Source organism: Sinocyclocheilus grahami, unplaced genomic scaffold, assembly GCF_001515645.1.
Source record: "Sinocyclocheilus grahami isolate Dianchi unplaced genomic scaffold, SAMN03320097.WGS_v1.1 scaffold189.1, whole genome shotgun sequence".
Lineage (NCBI taxonomy): Eukaryota > Metazoa > Chordata > Actinopteri > Cypriniformes > Cyprinidae > Sinocyclocheilus > Sinocyclocheilus grahami.
This window is the reverse complement of record NW_015505368.1, coordinates 1,150,870-1,173,572: the sequence shown is the minus strand read 5'-3', so window position 1 is coordinate 1,173,572 and position 22,703 is coordinate 1,150,870. Positions and strand designations below refer to the sequence as shown.

General features: G+C 37.0%; 1 protein-coding gene across 2 annotated transcripts in view; it reads right to left on the bottom strand.

Annotated features, from left to right (window-relative positions):
* LOC107594709 (metastasis-associated protein MTA1) overlaps positions 1-22,703 on the bottom strand; it is a 67,396-nt gene that overhangs the window by 20,527 nt on the left and 24,166 nt on the right. Inside the window, exons 2-8 of one of the 2 annotated variants that reach the window (XM_016284864.1) lie at positions 20,604-20,671; positions 18,738-18,831; positions 5,435-5,561; positions 3,709-3,772; positions 3,096-3,213; positions 1,338-1,440; positions 1,003-1,102 (exon numbers count right to left, since the gene is read on the bottom strand). In XM_016284864.1, the coding sequence (XP_016140350.1) occupies positions 1,003-1,102; positions 1,338-1,440; positions 3,096-3,213; positions 3,709-3,772; positions 5,435-5,561; positions 18,738-18,831; positions 20,604-20,671 (674 nt within the window). The remainder of the gene's footprint in view (positions 1-1,002; positions 1,103-1,337; positions 1,441-3,095; positions 3,214-3,708; positions 3,773-5,434; positions 5,562-18,737; positions 18,832-20,603; positions 20,672-22,703) is intronic. The other variant, XM_016284865.1, reaches the window with a different exon arrangement.

The following is a 22,703-nucleotide window of genomic DNA, read 5'->3' as shown; positions in this document are numbered from 1 at the left end:
ATGTATTTATGCATTGCTTAATACAAAGAGCCGAAGCGCCCATCACGGAGATTGCATTTGAAAACATAAGAGATGCAGTGAAAAAGGAATAAACCTCCACAAATTCGCGACGTGTTTTCTAAAAGTTTAAAATGTTTTAGCTTTGCATGGCTACATCTCTTCTGTGAGACGCGAGTGCGGCAGTCATATTTGTCCATCTAAAAATATAATATGCATCTGTGTGAATGGCTTGGTTTCGGTTTTCAACTAATCAAGATTTTCTCCGCATTGAGCTTCTATATTTCTCTAATATTTTGAATGCATAACACAGCAGTGGCGCATCTCGTGGGCTAGACTAACAAAACATTAAAATGCAACGTCACTTACATCATTATCACCACATCTCGTGCGCCACTGATGACGCTCCCTCGCACTGCAAACATTCAAATGCAAACGTTTATTTTAAATTCTACTACTAAAACTAATTTTATTATTTTTTATTCACAATCTCCTCATCACAGGCAGGCACAGCACTCAATTCAGCATGTGTTCGTGTGTGCGTCAGTCATAGCACATGCCTATTTAGTATGCTATATCGAACATTTTTTATATCGTTATCGAAGAAAGTGTAATGTCGATAAATATCGATACCGTTTTATCGCCCAGGCCTATGTTTGTATTTATATATACATAAAAAATATACAAAGCACACACACATATATTATGTAAACAAAAACCTTTATTTTGGAGGCGATTAATCATTTCACAGCACTAAATATAATATAATATAATAATTTATATTATCTGGCTACAATACAACATTTGATGTTTAATTCACTATACATAATTATATATACTGTAAAATTAGCATTTACAACCAGTTTCAGAATTGGACAAATGATCCAAAAAGTTTTTTTTTCTGTAAATGTCTGCCATTAATTAGTATGAACCTGCTGAGCTTAACTAAAGTGTGAAGTCTTCCAGCAGCGTGTGGAGTGTGCGAGAGTGTGAGATGTGCCGTACCAGTGTGATGTCTCTGGAGGCTGCCGCAGCGCTCATGTGCAGACTGGGCTGCCGAACTGAACTGCTGCAGTCTAGAGCCCGCGCAAATGTACCCACAGACCTGCAGAGGAGGGGCGTTGGGGAAGTTTGAGAAAGAGAGGGAAAAAAATGAGAGAGTGAGAGCGAGCAAAATATGCCGTTTGAAATAACAGGGTATAGAGTGGTTTAAAAAAAAGATATTATTTGAGAGGCATCTTCAGAATTTCACAGCTGAGGTTTTTGTTGTTTATTGTCTTTAAAACGCAATGTTCTGTTCACTAAAAAACAGCTAATTTGTTCACGCTGCAGAATCTTACCGAGCCACGACGAGGAACTGGTCGATCTGTTTCTCGGTGAGGGGGTTGCTGGGATCCCACACTTTCTCCTCCAGTTTTTCCAGCTCCCGACCATCATCCTCTCCTGACAAACCAACACCCACAGTTCACAATCACTACAGGACACTGCTTTGAAATTAGACTTTTGTTTCACTTTCTTCCTGAAGCCATCTTTCATCTAATGTGAACTTAATTTAGTTCTTACAATTAGTGTAAGCAGCATTACTGGGCAACCAATATAATGACCAGGATGTTTAATTGATAGTTTTCACGTGACGTCACAGTCTTATAGGAACGCCCACCTGGAGGGCAAAACTAAGCTTTGCTCCACTGAACACCAGTTATTTTGACACAGATTGCATTAAGTAGTTATGTCGTAAAACGCAGATATTAAAAGGCGAAATTCAGTAAACACCTTATTGATGTATATTTTGTACAGGCATGCAGATGAACCCAGAATATAAGCACAATGTGCAAAGTTTCACATTAAAAGGTTTCCCATAGAAAACCATTATAAGGAAAACACTGAACCATTAGCAGATTGTGTTCATATTCCGGCCTCATCCGCTTGCTTATGTAAACTATGCATCATTAATATGGTGATTACTGAATTTGATCTTTTAATATTACTGTTTTAAATATATTAAGGCACTTTAAGTGTTTTTACAACGTTTTGTCGCACTGTTTAATGATTGAAATATTGCCGCGGGTGCTTAATACAGAATGCAAATGGCCAAAACTTGCATTTTGTTCACATACCTTTGTTTTATTCTTTTGAGAGGTGATCTAAATATTTGTGGCTGTGAAACTGATGGAAAATTGACAGGCTTTTGCTATAGTTCTATGGATGTTTTGCCCTCCAAGTCATCAAGCCGGTCACGTGACTGAAAGCTATGAACTGGGTTCTATCTGGCATTTTGAGATGATTCCCATTGGGCATTAAAGTCTTGCGATCATCTTTTTTTCTCTATTGTGACATACAGTACTACAGTATATCAGAGTGAAGCAGCCTCTTGAATGAGGAAAAAAAAAAACTAGGGCGGGACTTGATTTTGAAAACCAAAAATGAAAATTGTGTCATCATTTTCTCACTCTCACTCTGTTCCAAACCTGTATAAGTTTCTTTCTTATGTTAAACACAAAAGAAAATACTCTGAAGTATTTTGAAGAACCAAACAGTTGTTAGTCCCCATCAACTTCCATAGTAGGAAAGAAATACTATTAAGTCAGTGGGGACCATCAACAGTTTGATTACCAGCATTCTTCAAAATATCTTTTTATGTTCAACATAAGAAAGAACATTTTTTTATCTATCTGTAATTGATTGTGGCGATTCATGCTCAAACTGTTGCTTTGAGTTGGATCTTTTCAGTGGATCAGTTGATTCAGTTCACACACTGCTCTAAATGATTTGCGAACAAATTAAACCGATCTGAGTTGTGTTCTCTACAAACCAATGGGTGGCAATTGTTTCTATTATCTACTTATTTTTATGATGCTTTTGGGAAAAGCAAGCTTGGTTTCTCAATGGTCTGAATAATTTGTAAAGTTGAAAGCTCCGGTTCTCATTCAATGTAACTGAACAGTAATCAGCAACCAGTATATTTAAAAAAAGAAAATGTCTGTGTCCCATGAAATAACGTTTTTTTTTATCATTTAAAACAATTCCTTAAAAACCACTAGTACACTTAGTCTAAGCTTTGACCATGTCTAACTCAATAAGGCTAAGAGACATCTTACCCTCTTTCAGGAGGTCAGTGATGTCAGCCTGGTACTTATTTCCCACTCTGATCTCTCCTTTATCAGCCAGCAGAGTCTTCTGCTGAGGGTCGTATACCAGAGAGTAGAAAAAGGCATCCTGCAAAACCAAGAGAGACCTTGATTAAGACCAAAAACATACTGCATTAAAGTACACAATTGCTAAGCTTAATTTTGTGCATCGTTGCATCAAAGACAAGAACGCACACCAAGTACAGCATGCTTGTAATGCGGTGAACAAGCTTATATGTAAAGTATGTTCCTGGCCTTTACTATAAACACAGACAGATGAACCGGCGAAGACCAGTGTTTGAGATATTAGAGGTCTGGCTTGACGCTTTGTAGAGTCTCCAGTCTCCTCATTACTAAATATGAGGAGGAACATACTGGGTCAACACACTGAATTATTCATTTGGATCGGGACTCAAACTAGCTCTCATACACGCACACGCGCACACTCACACACACACGTCAGATAAACATGTCCCTCTTGCAGACATACTGTGAATGGAGATACGGAGAGTGAAAAGCAAATGTATGCAAACAAAAGCATTTGCACATGCGTAGAAACACCTCGGCATGCTGTGACACTCACCTCTCTGTCTAAATAGGACTTGAGGGCTTCAGTCTCATTCAGAAGTGTAACGCAGCATTTCCCCCTAAAAAAGCAACATAACACACAGTTTTAGTGGTGGACTGAATCACATATGCCATTAAATAGATCTGAATTGCTTCACATAGTTTATTCACAGTACTGACAGAATTTTGCTGTTTGTTTTTACAGTCTGTCATTTGTTATTTCATTACATTTAAAAATGTATCACACAATTTAGAATGTTAAAACTTCAATCAAAACAATGGTGTTTTCTTTTTTAAAAGTACACCTCTGAAAGGTCATAATATGTATAAAATTTTAAAAAGTATAAATAAAAAAACAAACCTGGTCCCCAAGATATAAGAACCGATGCTTAGAATTTCTTAGAAGTGAATCATTTAAAATTTTATTTGTACTTTATTTGATTAAGTTTGCATGAATTAATACTCCTGAAAGATCCCAGAGCTAAAATAGACCTAGAAAACATCAAACCAACAAAGTTACACAAGATATTAAAGCTGGCGTATATATGAAAATTGTACATCCTGGCCTCTTTCCAGTATATCAATTGTAGCAAAAGGGCCAAAAATACCATTTTAAAAATGTTACACTGCAAAAATCTTTTTCTTATTCAATATATCTAAATATCCTTAAAACAAGATCAATTTACATCATCGGTAAAATGACAGAAGCTGTCAAGTCTTGTTCTAAGGGAAAGCAGAGAAAATTTAGTAACGTTTATATATAAAACTTGTTTTTCCTTTTGAATTAAGTTTATTTTTCTTACATGCTGGCTTAATATCGTCTGATATTTTTTTCAGTGTATCTTGTTTTAAGTATAATTAGATATTTTCCTCAAAAACAAAGCAAAATGCTGAATAAGAAATGTTTTTTGGCAGTGTACCCAAAGCCCTCACATGAGATTTGAGCAAATCCTGAATTTGAACTTATTAACTCTGTTGTTGTGTTTAATGCCAGTTACATTTTAATAACATTTAAGGACTATTATCTCTATTTTTTAAATAAACAGGTTTCCATACATAATCCTTGTGCATGTTTTTGGGTCACTGCAAATGAGTAAAACAGAAGGAAAATTCGAATCACTTGATGAATCGCTTCAACCCCTGAGAGAGTCGATGCTGGACGTCCACCTTCCATCACCAAACAACAGTGAAAAACCCGTTCATCCACAAAGGTCAAGCTCACTCCACCCTTGAGTCCGACTTTCTCCACCAACTCAAAAGAAGATTTACATGAGTCAGACGTGACCTGGCCAGCACCTCAGGTTTGTAAGTAGGACACGAGCGGATGTGGTGGTTTAAAGGGCAGCCTTATGCTGAATGGCCGCTTTCCTGAGAACATCGATTTCATAGCAACTTCCAAAATAAAAGTGGGCATGATCCTGATTAAATGGTTCTATTCACATGTATAGATGACTTGACGAAAAATACAAGCCCTTGAGCAAAAATGAGATTGACTCAAACTTCAATTGCTCTCCGTTGAATTCGTAGCGATGAGAGAGCGGTATGAAAGAACGAGAGGTTAATACTCTCCTGTGCTGGGGATTCCATTAGGCCAGAACATGAAAAAGACTGAAGGGAGCCGGTATGTGCGTGAGATGTGTGACTCACGCAGACGCTAATGAGAGCGAGGCCAGTCAGCTGCTAGAGAGAACACCACAGAATGAAGCGTATCCTCAATATCGACAAAGCTTTTTGTAGGTTACCTGATGTGTGTCGCGGGCAGAGACTCCAGCTGTCTGGAGAGGAAGAGCTCTCTGTGTCTCAGCTGATGCTTCTGTTTCTCTGGGAGATCCACTATTTCTGGGTTCTCCATCTCCTCTTCTATTTCTCCTAAAAGTCAAAGGGAAAAGATAAACAACCTTCATTTGTCCACCCTTATTAATATTATTACATATGTGATGCTGCATGCTGATGCTAATTGCCTGATTCTGACAGTTATATAGGAACCAAAATGTTTTTTAGTATTCAAATAGTAAGCGTTTTTAATATTAGCCATTTATTGGTTATTGGCCATAACATAAAAAATTATAAACGGCTTCGAAGCCAAAGTTCTCTTGACTCCCTTCTACTGGAACATTATCGTTTTTTTAGGTTTCAAAATGAACTCGCACAATATTTACTCAATTTTTTACCCTTCATACAATTTAAAGGTGCAGTATGTAATATTGACAGCAAATGGTTGAAACTAGTACTATGGTTCAAATCCAAAATACTGAAGAGAGCCGTTTCTCCCGCTTCCACACGTGGGTTTCCAGATTGAGGACACGCAACAGGAATGAGCACAATTGACCATGGAAGACGACGGTGATTTGATTTAGCCACGTTTTAATGTGCTTCTGGTAATAGAGCTTTTTAGATGGATGCCAAGGTTCTTTAGGTCGGGTAGAATTTGTAATCGCTGTGTTTGCCACCAACTGGCAACCCAGGGTGTCGAAATATAGTAGTCAACATTTGAAGTGGATCAAAAAAAGTTCATCAAAGTTGTCTTAAGACAAGAACACATTTTGGTTTTAGATTTTAGGACAACTTTGATGAAAGGTTTTGATCCACTTCAAATGTTGACTACTGTATTACTGGGTAAATTGGCAGTGGGTGGAATCACACAGACCAAAACAAAAATTGGCATTCCAACACTGAACACACACTTCAAAGTAGAATAACTGGCTGTTAGGATTTTTTTTTTTTTCAGAGAAATAAGTATGTGAACCTATGATATCTTCACCTTTTAGTAGTAATAAAAAACAATTAAAAATTAAAACGTGTCAGTCGATCACTACAGAACACTTGCATTTTATTTTTATTGCTATAATGCAAAAAAAATAATTTTTGACCACTGCACTTGTGTCTTTTGTATTCTAAAAATGTGGTGCTCAAGTTCAAAGTTTTTAAGTTTTTCAAAAAACGTGCTTTGAGATCGTTTTTTCCCTCATATCTTTGCCCTGCGTCTTACAATTTTAAACAATGCCTTGAGAACGACCCCCTAAGGCTATCACAATTACTATTGATCATACTCCAGTTCATAGATTAGAACTTAACTAAAAGTATTGCACTTCTGTGCATAACTCACACCGCACTGTTTGTCACAGTCAAGAACGAAACCCCACAACACAAGGCTTGTTGAGGAGAAAAACCCATGTAAACTACATTGAAGGAGGAACCATATCAGTCATATCTAGGGATCAAAATATCTTAGGCCTCTTTACATCTGGAACGATGCTTTCTTGGATCACAATCACATCTCGCTTGATCGCATTTAATGGCAGATATAAATGCATAGCAAGCTAGCAACACACTAAAATCCACTTAGTAATCACAGCAATAGACTTTTATCCAAAAAGACAAAAAATGTGTTTTATGGAGTTTTTTTGTGAGTTCTGATCTAGGACAGTGGTTCGCAAATCTATCCCCTCACAGCATCATTTTGATCCTCTTAATTCAAATTCAATGTGGTGTCTTTTGATTAATATGCATGTACCTACCTATCCTTTTCTATTCACAACAACTTACAACAAACAAGTGAAACCTTGGGGCATTTAACCCTATAGAGCCTAATGTATCAGATTTGATATGCAAAGGTCTCTAAATTAACAACATGATAAAACCTTCGCTGAAAAACCTGTTGTACACAACCGGTTTTTGGCATATATATCAATCATACTATATCATATTATATGGGCCACAAAAGCTTTATGAATTTAATATGAAACAAAATAAAACCATGTATGCAATTATTTTGTTTATTTTTTGTATAAACGCTTAAAAATAAATAAAATATATAATATATAAAATAATTTAATAAATAAATATATTCTGATTATTTAATTTCATATGTCTGGCTTCACAGGGTTAAACCTAAATCATTTCCACAAGCACTACAAAGACCCAAATCAGGAAATCACACCATCTTCACAGGACTGAAAAGTTCAAAGTGAGGTGCGGATAAGTTTGTGATGGCCATTCATCCAACCTAAAACCACATCTTCAAGCAGAGACTAATCAAACACTGTGTACAAACGTGAAAATGACTGCAAACAACCAAAAGAGAGCAAGACGACACAGACGCCTTTTCTTAATTGGGTTTACGCAAACACATTATCACCCTTCTCTTAAAAAGATTACTGGGGATGTACAGAGAAAGAAGACGTCTCTCTTGACAAACCCCACATATATATGTATGGAGGCAGAGTGCGGCGGAGAATGATAAGTGGGAGAGAGTCGGGAGGGAGGGAGAGAAACCAGCGAGCGTGCTCCAATTCATTTGGAGTTTCATTAGTGAAAGAGAGAGAGAGAGACAGATGGAGAAACATGAAGATGGAAGGAAAGGCAGCAAAACAAAAAGAATCAAGGGATTTTCAAATGAAAAAAAAAGACAGACGATTGTGTGAAATCAATAAGTATTCCCTCCTCTTCCTCACCCGCTACTACATTCAGCACACATGTATGCCATTGCTTTCTACCTGTCACAAGCTATCCGGGTTTTATCTTGCTATGAAGAAATCTGAAACTACGGTGGTCACTTTACAAGCGCTGCACATCAGTAACCGTTCTATTACAGCTGTGCGTGGAGTATCGACAACCCCTGCTGAGATGAGGTAGAGATGGAGCCTGAAACAAAGAGAGTGAATGGGATAAGATGACGCGAAAAATAGAGAACAAGCGAGAGAGGAACAGCCCTGTGGCTACGAGCAGCCTGCCGCGTCCTTGAGAGCCGTCGAGAAGAGAGGAGCTGAACTCAGTAAACTTCGCTTGTAGTTCTGAGAAAGAGAGAGAAAAAAGCCAATCATCTGCACCCTGCCTATACTCAACAAATTACCTCTCCATTTCACTTGTCTTAACCAATTATCAATTATTGATGAATGAATCGCCTTACCAGGTGGAGGGGAAGAAAAGAAGAGGAGGTCGAGCGGAGAATCCAGAACCATTTTTACACACAACGCTTATATTTTCAAAAAGCGTTTGGTTCAGTTAACGGTAACCGAATGTCTGCATTCGTATGTTGATTCGTAAAACTATGGAAGCTTAAATGAGACTAAATTTGTTGGGTTCGAATTAGAGCTTAAAGAGCACTAAAAAACAGATTTACACATTTTCTGTACAAAATGGTAATGCTTGTCCATGCAAAACTAGGGTGTTGTGGGTGGGTGGTTGTTGATGGTTGCTTTCTGGTCCAAGTCGAAAGAGTCCACCCTCATATGTCTATGATATTCTGGTCTCTAGATATGACTCTCTGTAAATCTATGAGATTTTTTAATGGTTTTATCATATGCCAGATTATTATTTTTTATTTTTTTGTATATCCAAAAAGTAATAGCTCTCTTCAACACTTAAAAATAAAGGTGCTTAAAAGGTTCTTCACAGCGATGCCATAGAAGAACCATTTTTGGTTCCACAAAGAACCATTCAGTCAAAGGTTATTTAAAGAACCATCTCTTTCTTACCTTTTTGTAATCTGAAGAACCTTCTTTCGCCACAAAGAACCTTTTGTGAAACAGAAAGGTTCTGCAGATGTTAGAGGTTCTTTATGGAACCATTTAGACAAAAAAAAAGGTTTTTCTATGGCATTGTGAAGCACCTTTATTTTAAAGAGTGAACAAACCAAACAACTCATGTCCATAGCACAAACCGTGTGGGCGGAAAAAAATAAGCACAATGAGCATAAGCAAATAAGCAAAACTGAGGTAGGGTTGGGAATCTAGAAATCCTGTTCTGCTTCATTTACAAAAAATACTGGATTTTCTGGACATTGGATTCTGTTAATTGTTTTTCAACGTTTGGATTCTTGCACTAATGTAGACAGAACGCTGTACTAAAACACTCTGACAGTGTTCTCTGCACCACTATTCAATGGTGGCACTGCAGCACTACTCAATCTACCACCATAGCAAAATAAATTTTAACAAGAGATGTGAAGTTGCAGTCTGAAGTGAATCTGATGAAAGATGAGATGGAGGAAATTCTATTTTAAAAGTTATCGCTGCTGGGGGAACAGAAACTAAAATAAGTGAAAAATTCTCTAAAAAAATTTTGGGTCAACAAAAAAAAAAAATTCATGCAACAGTTTGGATCTATTTTTTTGAGTTATGACAACCTCTAGATAAATTATGTTCAACCAAAAAACTACACTGAGTTAGAGAAACTTAATTTGTAGAATAAACACAAATTAAGTCGATTATCCAAAAAGGTTGTTACTAATTTATAACATAATTGAGCTGTGGCTCTGGAAGCAAGTAATCTTATCTATTTGAATTGAAATGAGCAGTTAGCATAGCACATGGTCAATGTAACTTATTTAGCATGTAAATTTAATGAACAAGTAAAATATTAGTTGTCACTGGCATTAGCACATAGCTCATATGGTCAATGTAGTGTATGCTCTCATGGAGCCACCCACAACCTAACCACAAGCTGTTAAACATAACAGCTTAGAACATAAAATGTATTTCCCCTTACTAAAAACACATAAATAATATCTAATGTCAACATTTATTCTCACTATACGGTCCTCTAAAAAGCATGTGGGAACTAGAAATTCACTGCCAAATTTTCTAAGTTGTCAAAACCAAAACAAAATGCTTACTGCAACTTAGAAAGCAAAAATGTAATGTTTCTTTTAACTTAAAAATGTATTCCGCAAGTGTATTTTACACACCGTATTGAGCGTATGAGTATATTACAATACTGATCAACATTATTATGTCAACAGAGCATATCAAAATAATGTTTGTAAGGTTTAATTAAACTAATACATTTGAATTTTTAACTTGCAACCATGCATTTGTTTAAGGTGTGATGATAACAGGTGTGATCAAATTTAGCCTTACCAAAATATTACTGTTTATACGAACACACACAGTATATATACACTTTTCTTTCAAATAAATATTGTTGTTTTAAACTTTCTATTCTATCCTGAAAAAAACAGTTTCTAAAAAAAATATTAGGTAGCACAACGGTTTTCAACATTGATAATAATATGAAATGTTTCTTTAGCAGCAAATCAGCATATTAGAATAATTTCTGAACAATCATGTGACACTGGAGTGGAGACTGCTAAAAATTCAGCTTTGCCATCACAGCAATAAAAACTTGGAACTATATTAAAACAGAAAACAGTTATTTTAAATATTTCACAATATTAGTTTTATTGTAAGAGACTTCTTTTAAAAACACTTATAATGTACAAAAACAATAATTAATGGCATCAGAATGGCATCCTTATGACTCGCATCCTTAAAAAGTTTAAGCCCATACAGATCTGTGTCATTTCTGGAGATCCAGAGACTATTTTCAGTAAACCCTCACATGCACACACACTAAATACAATAGGTACAGCCTCCATCACCACACTCTAAAGCCACCATCCAAAAAGCTGTGGCCACAAATATACACATTTTCAATTTGTATGTCACATAAACCCACACCACTCGCAAACTTTCTGTTGATAAGGACATGAGAGGATACGGAGATTAATCCCGGTGCCTTTTTCCGCCCGCTGTTTGTTTATTTTGCCCTTCTAATTCAGGAAGAAATGTAAAACACACAAACACAGCTCACTCTGACAGCCGTGACTCAAAGCTGTTGCGCTCGGCACCGAGAGGTCGAGCAGAAAGCTTAAACAAGTTGAGCGGCTGAGACCGACGAGTGAGGTGATTCCAGTGAGTAGTTCACAGCAGGGCCAGGTCTCTCTCTCGGCACACATGGCGCCTCGCTGCCTCATGCTCTCAGGGCCCAGCGAGGCGGAGCCAGCATCACAGAGAGCAAAATATTTCATCTGTGAGTCACAGCACCCGCAAGCTGCGGAGTCCAACGCTCAAGTCAAGTTTACAGACCACAAGCTCTGCTGGGTTACATCAAGGGTCAAAGAGCACTAGAAAGTAGATTTCTACAATTTCTGGAGAAAGCCAGAGTTTTACTTGCCCATGCAGAACGCAGAACATTAATAAATAAGAAATAAGAAAATAAAATGAATAAAAATTGAAAATAAAAAAATAAAATAAAATACATTATAATAAAAATAAAGAAAAAATAGAGAACAAATACAAATAAAAAGAGAACTAAAATAAAGAAAGAAAAATATCAGAAAAATAACTAGAAAAGACAAAAAGAATAAATACAGAAGGAAAGGAAAGGAAAGGAAGATTACTAAAAATAAAAATAGATAAAAAGGAAAGAAAAGAAAAAAAATAATGAAGGAAGGACAAGAAAAGAACAAAGAAAATTATTTGGGACAGAAGTAAAGAGAAAAAAAAATAACAGAACAAAAATTACACACACACACACACACACACACACACACACACAAAGGAAAAAAGAAAAAAATAATCAATGCATGAAGGTAGAAAGGCAGGAAGTAAAAGAAAAGAATAAAGAGAATACATTACAAAAAAGATAAAAAGGAAAGAAAAAGAATGAAAGAAAATAAATGTAATGAATGAATGAATGAATGAATGAATGAATAAATGAATGAATAAAAAAGTAAATTAGTAAAAGAAAGAAAAAAAGAACTTAAAAGAAAATAAATTAAAGAGAATAATTTATTAAAGAAAAAATTAAAAAATGAATTTCACCGGAGGGAAATAATACCAATTTTAATTTGGGGTTAACAATTCCTTTAATACAACCTAATTAATAGCCCTAATGCTAAATATGTGCAACAGCTAAAGTGATGCTTGCAAGCAGCACTAATAATGCACAATGGGCCGAGGCACTGCCTCTAGCTCTCGCATGAAGGCACACGAGACCATCTCCAGCCGCCACTGAACTTGTGTCTTCCCTCTTCTCATTGGTTAGGCTTCTCCATCATCATCCCTCCACTTGGTGACTTTTCTTTTTCCTTACGCTCTTCCACTCATTCTTCAACTCCCTTTCCCTTTTCCAAAGGCAGAGACAGGATGTAGCCCACACCCATGTGGTGAACAACCATTCCTGCCATGCATTTTTCACATATTGCAAACGTCTAAAGGTCCACGGAGAGACTGCTGACATTAGGGAGAGGTCCATAATACACACACACATAGAGAGAGTTCCTCTTGACTGCATCTGTGTGATCCACATGAACAAATAGGCTTCACGGTCTCAGAATCAGACTTGTGTGTTGCGGACCAAAACCGAAATCTCTTTTATACGCATAAGCACCGTGTCTAACCCCGTACTTACAAACCTCTCAGATACCCCTCTGCTGATCAATCTCTACAGCAGCCATTTTGGAGGAATGTTCTGCTCACAGCAGGAACAGATTCTCTTTTAAAAGACTCACAACTACAGTTCATTCAAGAGAGGAGGGTGTTTTAAGGGCTGTCACTCATCTGAACATTGCATAATGGACGACACAAATATCTTGCAGCTTTTTGCCTGAACCTCTAATGAGACTTAAAGGATTAGTTCACTCCAGAATGGAAATTCTCTATCATTTACTCACCCTCATGCCTTTCCAAACCCACTTCCTTCCATGGAACAAAAAATTAGATATTCTAAAGAATGTCTAGGCTGCTCTTTTCCATATAAAGAAAGTGAATGGGAGTTCAGGGTGTAGAGCTACAAAAAAAAAAAAAAAGAGTTACACCAGGTTTGATGCCAATGACAATTATCAAAGAAGAACATACAAGTGTAGAACGATATGAAGGTGAGCAAATGACAAAATGTAAATTTTTAGGTGCACTATTTCATTAAAGGGATAGTTCACCCAAAAATTAAAAACCTAAAAGACCTTCGTTAATCTTCGGAACACAAATTAAGTTATTTCAGGTGAAATAGAAATAGAAATAGAAATAGAGCTTTCTGACCCTGCATAAACAGCAACCCAACGGAAACATTCAAGGCTCAGAAAGGTAGTAAGGACATCGTTAAAATAGTCCATGTGATATCAGTGGTTCAACCGTAACGTTATGAAGCTACGAGAATAATTTTTATACGCAAAGAAAACAAAAATAATGATTTTATTAAATTCCTTCTCTTCCGTGTCAGTCGTAGAACCCGGATGTGCTGCGTCTTGTTTACAAGCAGAAGAATAAGCATGCTGTACATAAAACAATCTTTGTAAACATGTCTGAAGATTTAGACAGAGGATGATTTGCAATGTTTTTGCCAAGCCTTCATTATTTGAACCAGAATATACAGACGATGAACATTCTACGTCAGAACGCCGGCTCCTGTGTCAACGGCATCACACGCATGTGTCACGGTACTCTTGTAAACGTGCATCAAAGACTGACACCGAAGAAGAAATTGTTGAATAAAGTTGTTTTTAATGCTTTCTTTGCGCACAAAAAGTATTTTCATAGCTTCATAAAAATAAGGTTAAACCACTGATGTCACATGGACTATTTTAACGATGTCTTTACTACCTTTCTGGGCCTTGAACATGTCAGTTGCATTGCTGTCTATGGAGGGTCAGAAAGATTTCGGATTTCATCAAAAATATCTTCATTTGTGTTCCAAAGACGAAAGAAGGTCTTACAGGTTTGGAATGACACGAGGGTGAGTTAACTAATGACAGAATTTTCATTTTTGGGTGAACTATCCCCTTTAAAGGGGTCATATGATGCGATTTAAATTTTTCCTTTCTCTTTGGAGTGTTACAAGCCCTTGGTGCATTGGTGCATAAAGAAGATCTGTAAAGTTGCAAAGACTAAAGTCTCAAATCCAAAGAGATATTCTTTATAAAAGTGAAGAGTCAACCACGCCTACCTAAAACAGCTCGTTCTAGCACGCCCCCACGTCTACGTCAGGATGTGGGAAGATTTGCATAACGCCGCCCAAATGTTCACGCAAAAAAAGACGGCGTAACTTTTATTCTTGCTGTTGTTTTGCTGTTGCCGCCGCCGCTGCCATGTCGTGATGGCGCTGTATTTCTCGTTGTGAAAGCGAAACTACTTTGTTTGGCCTTCCAAAAAGAGGACGATATCCGCTTCGTCATGCCTAGAGCTGATCCGTGCTGGTCGCTGAGGAAATACATCAACTTCACGCTGTGGATCGCTGGATCGGCTTTCACCGTGGACGAAGCCGGCTGTTCTGACTCACAGACTGTAAGTTTAAAGGGGTCATATGATGCGATTTAAATTTTTCCTTTCTCTTTGGAGTGTTACAAGCCCTTGGTGCATTGGTGCATAAAGAAGATCTGTAAAGTTGCAAAGACTAAAGTCTCAAATCCAAAGAGATATTCTTTATAAAAGTGAAGAGTCAACCACGCCTACCTAAAACAGCTCGTTCTAGCACGCCCCCACGTCTACGTCAGGATGTGGGAAGATTTGCATAACGCCGCCCAAATGTTCACGCAAAAAAAGACGGCGTAACTTTTATTCTTGCTGTTGTTTTGCTGTTGCCGCCGCCGCTGCCATGTCGTGATGGCGCTGTATTTCTCGTTGTGAAAGCGAAACTACTTTGTTTGGCCTTCCAAAAAGAGGACGATATCCGCTTCGTCATGCCTAGAGCTGATCCGTGCTGGTCGCTGAGGAAATACATCAACTTCACGCTGTGGATCGCTGGATCGGCTTTCACCGTGGAGGAAGCCGGCTGTTCTGACTCAGAGACTGTAAGTATGTTTTTTATATTTAAAGAATTTGCCACTGACTATTCAAACGTGAGTTTTGAGCAGTGTAGTGTAGCGTTTGTAGTTTGTCATTTCTCCGATCACACATGCAGACATGGTTTTAGGTTTACGCGGCGCGATGCAATGCAAGGTGTAAAAAGACAGTATAAGTCATTATAATCCGTAATTATGTCCCCACTGGATACAACAAATGCCTCGTTTATAATGGGTTTTAATGTTTTTGTCTCGTCGCTCCAGCCGGGACAAGGCATCACAATATGGTAAGGGGCGTAACATTTCCATAGACTCCCTTCATCTGAGCCGCTGAGGACACTGTGGTTAAGTTTCCTTTTCGAAGGAAATGTCCTGATTCTGAAAGAGGGATCAATACCAATGCATCGTGTGAACATTAGCTCCAGACAAAGTAAGCGCATTTTGTTTTCCAAAGCCTTTCTGAAAGAGATTCTTGGCACTCTGTAAGGCTAATGTTGCTAAAGCTACCATATCGTCTCTGCCTGTTTTCACGTGCTACCAGAATGATTGTAAATAGGAATATGGTAGTTAAAAAGCAATGTAAAGACGAATGCATGAGAGTTTCTGAAATTTCAATGCGTGAGAATGTTTTGTTTTTGCCAGTATGCCGGAGCATGAACCTTTGAAGCTCCGCCCTCTTCTGAAAAGGGGGCCGGGAGCACCAGCTCATTTGCATTTAAAGGGACAAACAAAAAAATGGCACGTTTTGGCTCATATCCTAAATGTGGCGACTTTAACAAGCTATAAAAAATGATCTGTGGAGTATTTTGAGCTAAAACTTCACATACACACTCAGACATCAGAGACTTATTTTACATTGTTATACATTGTACTTATTTTAAAAAGGGGCATAATAGGTCACCACAATGAATATGAAATGTGCAAGTGATAAATGTTGTAAAAAATTGTGATTATAAAGAGACTCTCTAGACTGAATCAAAGAAATGTGCACCGTCAGCACATTAGTGGTGTTCTGATAATGAGCAAATGTAGAGAAGCAAACATGAATGTCATTAAAACCAGCCTGCTATCAAAATAACACACAACCACATCCATACACACACAGGCTTCCCAAATTGTATGTGGTAATTTGCCTATAGAGACTCAAAATGAAGACAATATAAAGACTATTTTGTACGGTCAGCTGGTTGATGTCATTGTGAAAAGAACATGCTATTAAATTAACTATATTTATAATATATAATATAAAAATTACATTAATTTTAAAGACTTCAAAATAAAAGATCAAACTTTTCCTATTAAATAAACATCACTAGTCTTATTTATCAGGTCAAATTCTAACCAAAAAAATTAAAATACACTACTTTTTAATCAAAATGTTTTAGTCTCATTTAAGCTGACATAAAGGATGTGTAGGCGAGAAAAAAATATCAACCAATATTATTATAGCCTAATATGTTTTATCCAATAAAATCTAAATGGATAAAATTAAACCCCACCTATTACTTTCCGATTAATATTGTTTCACTCAGAAATATGTACAGGTAATACAAAATTCCAATGTGTGTGAATGGTGATCCATGTTTTTAAAGAAGCAAATGTACCCTTCACTACAAGGTGCCTTAAACTTGAAAAGAGTGCATTCTAGAAAAATATTTGAAATATAACTTAAGATAACTTGCGATATACAGACTTTATTGTAGCTCTGTATGATAACAGACACCGGGCGTTTTTTTCAGGTTTGGTGAGCTGATTGTGGGTGGCCATTGTGGACTGCAAACAAACTGGAAGACAGCTGCCTAGGAACGCTCCCAGCACAAAGGCTCCAAAAAGTAAGCAGCAAAATTATGCTGCCTAATAAGGTGCTAAAATACCTTTTGTCCAAAATCACATTTGATGTAATGAGGTTCCATTTCAGTTAGGATGCACCTGTAGAAGGTAGCTGTTTATGTAGGTAGTACACAAGTTAAGTAAATTTTTCAGTTGAATAGTTAAATGTTCCAAGTTGGCATGATATGAAAATTCATCCTATCTATTTTGTAAATGTATTTTATAGATCTTATTGTGAAGAATTCATCCATGAAAATGACAGATTTCTCTTTGGTGATGTATCCCAGACTTCTTCCAGTTATTTAGTCCACTTAACCCCCAAATCTCCACAATCGACTGCAAGCTCACATTCAGTTTTGAAGCTCAGAATCCAACCAACAATCGATGAATAGAACCCACTCTAGGGCTGTCCGATATGGTCATCACAATATTTTTTTCCATATCATACATTATCAATATTTATCACAATATTCATTTCAATGATGGGGAAGAAAATGCTTACCATTTGGATGTTAGACAATGAGAATGAATGTACAGTAAACATAACTAGTTTGTTCACAATTAAACTCCAAAAAGTAAGCTACTTTTTAACTGAGGGCCCCATGAAATCCATTTTCCCCTTACATTCGGTGTTTTCTATTTTATTTTATTTCATTTCTGAATTCTGTTACAATTTAATACATTTACATTTAGTCATTTAGCAGACTTTTATCCAAAGCGACTTACAAATGAGGACAATGGAAGCAATCAAAATCAACAAAAGAGCAATGATGTGCAAGTGCTATAACAAGTCTCAGTACACGTAGCAAGGATTTTTTAAATTATGTAATAAATAAAAAGAAAACAGATAGAATAGCAAAAGAATAGAGCAAGCTAGTGTTAGAGGCCTTTTTTGCTTTTAACTGTATAAATAAAAGAAAAAGAAACCAAATAGATAGAATACAAAAAGATTAGAAAAGCTAGTGTTAGTTTTTTTTAAACACAAATTTATCATCAAAAATTTAGTCTAACGAAATGAATAAAGTAATTTAAATCAGCTTTTAAAATATAATCAAATAAAAATAAATAATTTACAACAAAGAACTGTATAAATTAAAACATGGATGAAAAAATATATTGGTTGTATGATATTTCTTAGTAACAACAAAATTATTATTATTACATTGAGAAGTATACTTTAGTATACAATAGTAATATATTTCCATCCTAACTTTTTCATGTAAAACCGAACATTTATTTTGGCGGTTTGATCTGTCGGTTTCAGTTTGCGTTTGACAGTGGTTATCCTCAAATGAAATGCTGAAAAGCTGATGAAGTTATTCTAAGAACCGCTCTGGAGATGAAGTTCATGTGAACTCCCATATTAAAACGACAAGATGCTAAAAAAAAAAAACACTGCAAGCGTCACGTGTGTTTGAGTTCATGAAGTAGACATGCAGACTTAATGTTAGGCGACATGCACTGACTGGCTGTTGTCACCTTTATTTCTGCTGTGTGATAGGCTGTCACATTAATTCGTATCGAGTTAACTATCCAGAGTTTATCAACGTTATCAACACAAATTTCATTGTGATCTTGATATGATATCTGCCCTATCTCGCCATACATGTCAGCTCAAAGCATTGTGGGTAAAGTAGTCTTTGACAGCTACTCACTTGCATGTTTATCAGCGAGGGTGATGAGCGTTGTAGAGATGTCTCTGCGTCGGTAGAAACACACCACTTTGGCCTCCACATTCCCATTTGCCGTCTGCAAAAGGAAACAGAGTTGTCACAGCAACAGCTTCTAGACCAATCAGCTCCTGGGGAAGCCACAATATGCAAATTGAGGATCAAATCAAAACCATGACCTAAACACCTCTGCACTTCCTGGGTGATTTGAGAGGGTCTCGTGATGGAGAGAAGATGAGGAGGGCAGACAGGGGGGTGCAGTGTGATGTTAGGGTGTTACAAGTGTGAACACAGTATGAAAAAAAAAAAAAAGATAGAAAGCTGTAGCTTTGAGATTTGTAAGTCATTTAGGTATGGGTTTTTGCCAAGCGCTCACTACTAAACTGAAACTTGTCACCCTTTGCATATTTAAAGGGATCGCTCATCCAAAAATGAAAAATTCGTCATCGTTTACTCACACTCATGACATTCCAAACCTGTATGATTTTCTTCCTTGGAACACGAGAGGTGAAATTTTAAATAACTTTCTGCCCACTATTTTCAATTTTTTTAAAAAGTGAATAAGGACTGGGGCTTGTCAAGCTCCAAAAAAGACAAAAAAAGCACCATAAAAGAATGATAAAAAAATTAGTGAGTTGAACTAACAAACTGAAGCCATGTCCACACGTACACAAGTTTTTCCTTCTTCCGTTTAAAAAAAAATCTCCGTCCACATGAAAACGCAAACACATGCTATGAAGCACTGTCAAAAGCATGCCAAACCAGCAGGTGGTGATATAATCTCAACCGTAAAGCCATGTTGGCCAATCAGAATCCTGAAAAAGTTTCCAGTAGGCAGAGATAACAGTGCAGGTTCTGACGTCACAAGCCAAAAACTCCGGTTTCGCGGTCTACACGATAACACTGCAACCTGAGTTTTTGAAAATCTTCACCCTGGCAGGAGTTTTCAAAAATGTTCGGTTTCAGTGAACTGGTGCTGCGTTTGTGCATGGACGAACGGCCAAACCGCGTAGAAAAAGCTGCAGTTTTAAAAATAACCACGTTCGTGTGGACAGGGCCTGAATCAGCTGATTTAGGGAATGAATCAATCAGACCAAGGGTTTAGAGTTAGGCCCATGATGTAGTCTGGTTTGAAAGGTCTGGGTTGTTAAAATAATGTTCCTGCTACTTCTCTCATAAAAAAACCAAGAGCAGCTACTTTTATTTATATACTATTACAGTATTTATTTACATTCAGAATTAGCTTTGATTTTTACATAATCCATTTTCAATTTCATTTTAGTTTAAGTTTTAGCAATTTTGAAATGCTTTGTCATTTTTTATTTAAAATATTTCTATTTAGCTTTAATGTCTGTTTTTTAGTATTACAACTTTTTATTTCTGTCAGTAGTCAAAGCCCCGTTTCCAAGTTTCGTTTACATTTTAAAAATGTAAGTTCAAGTTATAGTTAAAATCATCAAATACTTATTTAATTTTATTTCTCCATTGTTTAAATTCATGAAAACAATAGTTTAGTTTTAGTTAACAAAAGCATCAGTAATTGCTTCATAGTATTTAGAATATAGCAAAAAAGCCGTATGGCCCACTTCTATTTTTTTTTACTCATTTTGGAGGCTGAAAGCCCCAATCCTTGTTCTCTTTCATTACATTACAACGTTTTTTCCAATCTCTCGCAATTGCATTGCCATTTGCTCATATCTGCCACTCACAAGTGTATACACAAAAAAAATGCTGCGACTTGGCTACAATCCGGGCTATTTGTCGCAGACTTAAAGCATTAAATGGTGACCAACTTCAGTCTTGTAGTGTTCGATTGGCTTTTAGCAACACACACATACATCTGTCACTCACCTTGTTGAGCTCCTCTATTCGCCTGATCAGCAGTGGGTTACTGGAGGAGTTTTCGAAATAAACATAATCTGTGAGGAGAGAAAGAAACAAGCGTTAGTGTTCACACACCTACAGTCTGTCAGCGACAGGCAGCATCTCCTGTCACGCTCCCACACCTGCTGAGGCTTACCGGACTGTTTCAGAGACTAAACAGAGCATTCTCCGCTGGGATACATGACAGGAGCACCGCTGCCTTTTGGCGAGCTCCCCAACAACAACACTTGAAAACAAATGCATTGATACTGTGAAAAGCTATGGTGTTTGTAACTCAACTGAAAGATAACCTTCAGCGGCCACTTTTGCCTGGCAACAAACGTCAAGCCAGTATCAGAACTATCAGAGGGAAAACAGACCATTAAACCCAAATAAAACAGAGTGATGCTCTCTTTTTCGTTTAGGTCATTTAAAAATGTTTTTTTTTTTTTTTTTAAGAATACAATTCAAATACACAATTTGAATAAATCTCTTCTATCATGAGCATGTACTTAGCTTTAGAATTAAATTCATTTTGCATTTCAAAATGAAAATTAAAAAATGTATTCTGCCAAAAGTGTCAGGGTGGCACAATCATCCTGATAATGTAATAATGAAAGAAACAAATGAAATTCTTGAAAAGAAAGCTTTAAGTATTGTTTGAAAAACATCGTCTACCAAATCAAGGTCATGTGTTGCGACCAATAAAGTCATGTGGTGCCACCAACAAGCAGAGAAACATAAAAAATAAAAATAAAAAACACAAAACAGGAAATTGCCATGGAGACGACCCCTGCAAAACCTCATGACTGTTTCAAGGTCAAAAAGCCTCTTATGTTACTTCCGGTTCTTTAACATCATGTGATGCAACAATATACAGTATATTAATCAATCATTTCAGATGTGTGTAAAAAAAGAAAATTCAATTGAATGTACACACACACACTTAAAAAAAATTAAAATCTAAAAACATGGCACGTGTGTTTTAAAAATTATTTTATCATAGCCCCACTTTTGCCATTGACCCTCCTACCAATTCTCTCAGTTCCTTTTTTCTTGTGTCAACCCTCCTTTTCCCGATGTATTTGTGTGTGTTTGTCTTCTGTGTGTGTGCTGTTGGCCTTGCTCCAGGGCGTGTGGGCTCTGTGCAGGCTTACGGCTCTGTGGGACGTCCCCCGCAGGCCTCAGGCTTGGTGGGGTGCCTGGTCTTAACCCTGTGCGCACCAGGACCTCTGGCAGATTACACCCCGCGTACAGCAGACGGCATACACACACACACAGTAATCCCATGGTTTGGTGGTGGGGGGCGGGGGACAGAACATCAAGTCTGGCAAAAACACGTTTGCAAACTCAGTGTTTGGTAACACAGCCATGTGAGCCTACAGTTCCCGTTTCAGAGAGAAGTCTGTTTGCTAATACATCAAAATGGATGATTTTCCTGAGAATCTAAAGGGCAAAAAACAAGTGGGACTAAACTTTCGGGACAGACGGCTGAGAATTATAAACACTGGTTTTGGTTTTGAAATACAGCACTATCCTACGACTCTTTTTTTATTTTGTTATTTTTGCGAAAAGATGAGAAAAGATGAGAATAAAGAGATGCCATGAGAATGATGGCATGATACATGAGGCAAGGCAAATTGGACTTACAATGCCCATATCCGCAGTAAGTTACCTACTGATAACAGCATCTTAAACAGACAAAACCACTCAAAAATGAAACTTCTGTCATCATTTACTCACCCTAATGTCATTCCAAAATATTATTAAAAATGTTGACAATCAAACAGTTTCAGTTCCCATTGACTTCCATTATATTTTTTGTCTATACAATGGAAGTCAATGGGAACCAAAACTGTTTAGTTATCAATGTTTTTTAATATTTCAAGTGTTCATCAGAAGAAAGAAACACATACAGGTTTGGAGCAACATGAGGATGAGTAAATGATAACAGACCTGCCATTTTTGGGTGAATTATTCCATTCCCAAAATACAAATGTGATAGTGTTGGGCGATATGCTCAATTTTCATATCGTCAGCTTGTGAGATCGCCGATACACAATATTATCGTGCTAATTTATGTAATTA